Source organism: Passer domesticus, unplaced genomic scaffold (assembly GCF_036417665.1).
Source record: "Passer domesticus isolate bPasDom1 unplaced genomic scaffold, bPasDom1.hap1 HAP1_SCAFFOLD_303, whole genome shotgun sequence".
NCBI classification, from domain to species: Eukaryota; Metazoa; Chordata; class Aves; order Passeriformes; family Passeridae; genus Passer; species Passer domesticus.
Genome location: NW_026990082.1, coordinates 24,956 through 28,478, shown reverse-complemented (window position 1 = coordinate 28,478; position 3,523 = coordinate 24,956). Strand labels below are relative to the sequence as shown.

At 67.8% G+C, this 3,523-nt stretch overlaps 1 protein-coding gene across 1 annotated transcript; it reads right to left on the bottom strand.

The window, feature by feature from the left end:
* Window positions 1-1,600: 1,600 nt before the first annotated feature.
* On the bottom strand, window positions 1,601-3,181 carry SMUG1 (single-strand-selective monofunctional uracil-DNA glycosylase 1). Its single transcript, XM_064406561.1, is given in 4 exon segments — window positions 1,601-1,936; window positions 1,938-2,068; window positions 2,071-2,215; window positions 2,996-3,181. Coding segments are annotated over 4 exon segments (633 nt in total). The 5' UTR covers window positions 3,032-3,181; the 3' UTR covers window positions 1,601-1,615.
* Between the last annotated feature and the right edge of the window lie 342 nt (window positions 3,182-3,523).

The window sequence follows — 3,523 nt, the reverse complement described above, 5'->3', positions numbered from 1 at the left end:
CGGAGCAGTGGCCTGGATGAGAGGGGAAAAAGGGGGGAAAAAGGGGAAATCGGCTTTTTCCAGAAATAAAAATAACGGAGGGAGGGAGGGAGGGAGGGAGGGAGGAAGGAAGGAAGGAAGGAAGGAAGGAAGGAAGGAAGGAAGGAAGGAAGGAAGGAAGGAAGGAAGGAAGGAAGGAAGGAAGGAAGGAAGGAAGGAAGGAAGGGAGGAGGGAGGGAGGGAGGGAGGGAGGGAGGGAGGGAGGGAGGGAGGGAGGGGAGGGAGGGAGGGAGGAAGGGGAGGAAGGAAGGAAGGAAGGAAGGAAGGAAGGAAGGAAGGAAGGAAGGAAGGAAGGAAGGAAGGAAGGTGGGTTCGTTGTTTCCCCCCAACGCCTCTTTCGTTTTTTTTTTTTTTTTACCAATTTTCGCCTTTATTAATTCCAGAATTCCACAGAAAACCCTCCACGAACCCTCCCCGCCTTCCCTAAGGGGAAACTGAGGCAGGGCCCATCCCCTGCCCCCTAAAGGTTCCCTAAGCACCACCCCCGAGTGGGGAAACTGAGGCAGGGTCCACCCCCCGCCCCTACAGGAGCCCTAAACCCCCCTCTCGAGTGGGGAAACTGAGGCAGGGATTCACCCTCTGCCCCGGAGTGTTGCCCTAAATCCTGTTCTGAGCGGGTAAACTGAGGCAGGGACCCGTCAGTCCCCTTCCCCCCAGTCCCAAACTGGTCAAACTGGGACAGGGACCCCCCAGCTCCCTCTTCCCCAGTCCCAAACTGGTTAAACTGGGGGTAGGGACACCCTAACCCTCTTCCCCCCAGTCCTAAACTGAGTCAGGGACCCCCCAAGCCCACTCCCCCCAGTTCCCAACTGGTCCAGTCCCCCTCCATCCCCCTTCCCCCCAGTCCAAACTGGTCAAACTGGGGTAGGGCTCTCTGAACCCGCTTTTTTCCCAGTCCCAAACTGGGGCAGGGACCCCCCAACCCCACTCCCCCCAGTCCCAAACTGGGGCAGGGACCCCCCAATCTCCTTTTTCCCAGTCCCAAACTGGGGCAGGGACCCTCCATGCCCACTCCCCCCAGTTCCCAACTGGTCAAACTGGGGCAGAGCTGCCTGAATCCCCTTTTTCCCAGTCCCAAACCGGGGCAGGGACCCCCCATCCCCGCTCCCCCCCAGTCCCAAACCGGGGCAGGGACCCCCCAGCTCCCTCTTCCCCAGTCCCAAACTGGTTAAACTGGGGCAGGGGACCCTCCATCCCCACTCCCCCCCCAGTTCCCAACTGGTCAAACTGGGGCAGAGCTGCCTGAATCCCCTTTTTCCCAGTCCCAAACCCCCCATCCCCCACTCCCCCCAGTCCCAAACTGGGGCAGAGCTGCCTGAATCCCCTTTTTCCCAGTCCCAAACCGGGACAGGGACCCCCCCAGCTCCCTCTTCCCCAGTCCCAAACTGGTTAAACTGGGGCAGGGCTCCCCCATCCCCGCTCCCCCCAGTCCCAAACTGGGGGCAGGGACCCCCCAGCTCCCTCTCCCCCAGTCCCAAACTGGTTAAACTGGGGCAGGGCTCCCCCATCCCCGCTCCCCCCAGTCCCAAACTGGGGCAGGGACCCCCCAGCTCCCTCTCCCCCAGTCCCAAACTGGTTAAACTGGGGCAGGGCTCTCCCCGTCCCCGCTCCCCGCAGCCCCCCGGCCCGCCCCCCGGCCCGTCCCGCACGCCCGAGCAGCCGCAGCACGCCCCAGCTCCCGCAGCCGCTCCCGCGCCTCGCTCTCCCAGCCGCGGGCGCTGCGGGCGTTGCGGGGGGACGGGTGCGGGATCCAGGCCACGGGCACGGCCAGCCCCGCGTCCCGCAGCGCGCGGCGCGCCCGCAGCTCGGCCACTCGCCCCAGGGCCACCACGAGGCGCACGCCCAGCGCCGCCACCACGGCGGCGAGCGCGGCCCCGCACGGCGCCAGCAGCCGCTCCCCGCTCGGGCGCGCGCAGCTCCGGCGGCGGCACGTTCCGGCCCGAGGCGGCCAGGAACAGCAGCGGGCACAGGTTGTGCACGAAGCAGTGGCGGAAGAAGGCGCGGGGGGTCCGGGCACAGGCTGCGGATCAGCCCCCCAGAAGCGGGCGCCGCTGACCTCGGCCCGCGGGCAGCGCAGCCCCAGCACCGGGCGCTTGGGGTGCTCGCGGGGCGGCCGCCGCACCGCGCCCGACACGCGCAGCCACTCCCGCACGTGCCACGCCTCGCCGAACGGCACCTGCGGGCACGGGGAGGGGGCGTCGGGGGGCGGGGGGACAGCGGGGGGGACAGCCCCGGCCCGCGCCGAGCGACGCCCGCGCCCCGGGGACCCCCCCGTGCCTCAGTTTCCCTCCCATGGGATGGACTGGGACCCCCCCGTGCCTCACTTTCCCTGCCATGGGATGGACTGGGATGCCCTGTGCCTCAGTTTCCCTGCCATGGGATGGACTGGGACCCCCCTGGGGACCCCCCGTGCCTCAGTTTCCCTGCCATGGGATGGACTGGGAACCCCCCGTGCCTCAGTTTCCCTCCCATGGGATGGACTGGGACCCCCCGTGCCTCAGTTTCCCTGCCATGGAATAGACTGGGACCCCCTGGGGACCCCCCGTGCCTCAGTTTCCCTCCTCTGCTGCCCTCTGGGACCATTTGGGGACCCCCTGACGCCCCCCCCCCCCCCCATTTCCTCCCCTTTGGGACCTCGCGGGATGCACCGAGCCCCCCCAGCCCCTGTCCCGGTGCCCCCCGGTGCTGACCCCGGTCTGGGCCATGCCGGAGGGCCCGGGGTTCATGCCCAGGAACAGTTTTGGGGTTCACTCCGGGTTTCGGGGTTCGTTCCCGGTTTCGGGGTCCATTCCCGGTTTCGGGGCCCCCGGTACGCACCCCGGTCTGGCCATGCCGAAGGGCCCGGGGTTCATGCCCAGGAACAGTTTTGGGGTTCATGCCCGGTTTCGGGGTTCATGCCCGGTTTCGGGGTTCATTCCCAGGTTTTGGGGCTCATTCCCGGTTTCGGGGTACGCACCCCGGTCTGGGCCATGCCGAAGGGCCCGGGGTTCATGCCCAGGAACAGCACGGCGGCGGGGCCGCGCAGGAAGCGGCGCACGAAGCGCCGGTGCGGCTCCCACGCGTACTCGAGCGGCGCGTACACCGCGCACACCGGCGGGCCCGGCGGCGGCAGCGCCCGCAGCGCGCCCGACAGCGCCCGCTGCAGCGCCAGGAACCGCGCCGCCAGCGCCGCGCCTTCATCGTCATCATCATCCTCAGCATCTTCATCATCTTCATCCTCAGCATCAGCATCTTCATCCTCAGCATCTTCATCCTCGGCCCTGGCTCCATCAGCATCCCCAGCGGCCGCAGCCCCGGCTCCTTCCTCGGCCCCAGCCCCGGCTCCATCACCATCATCTTCATCCCCGGCTCCATCCTCATCCTCAGCACGCTCAGCCGCAGCCCCGGCTCCTTCCTCATCCTCACCCTCGGCCTCAGCCCTCGCTCCTTCCTCCTCCTCCTCCTCCTCCTCCCGCTCCATGCCGCATCGCCTGCGGGGACGCAC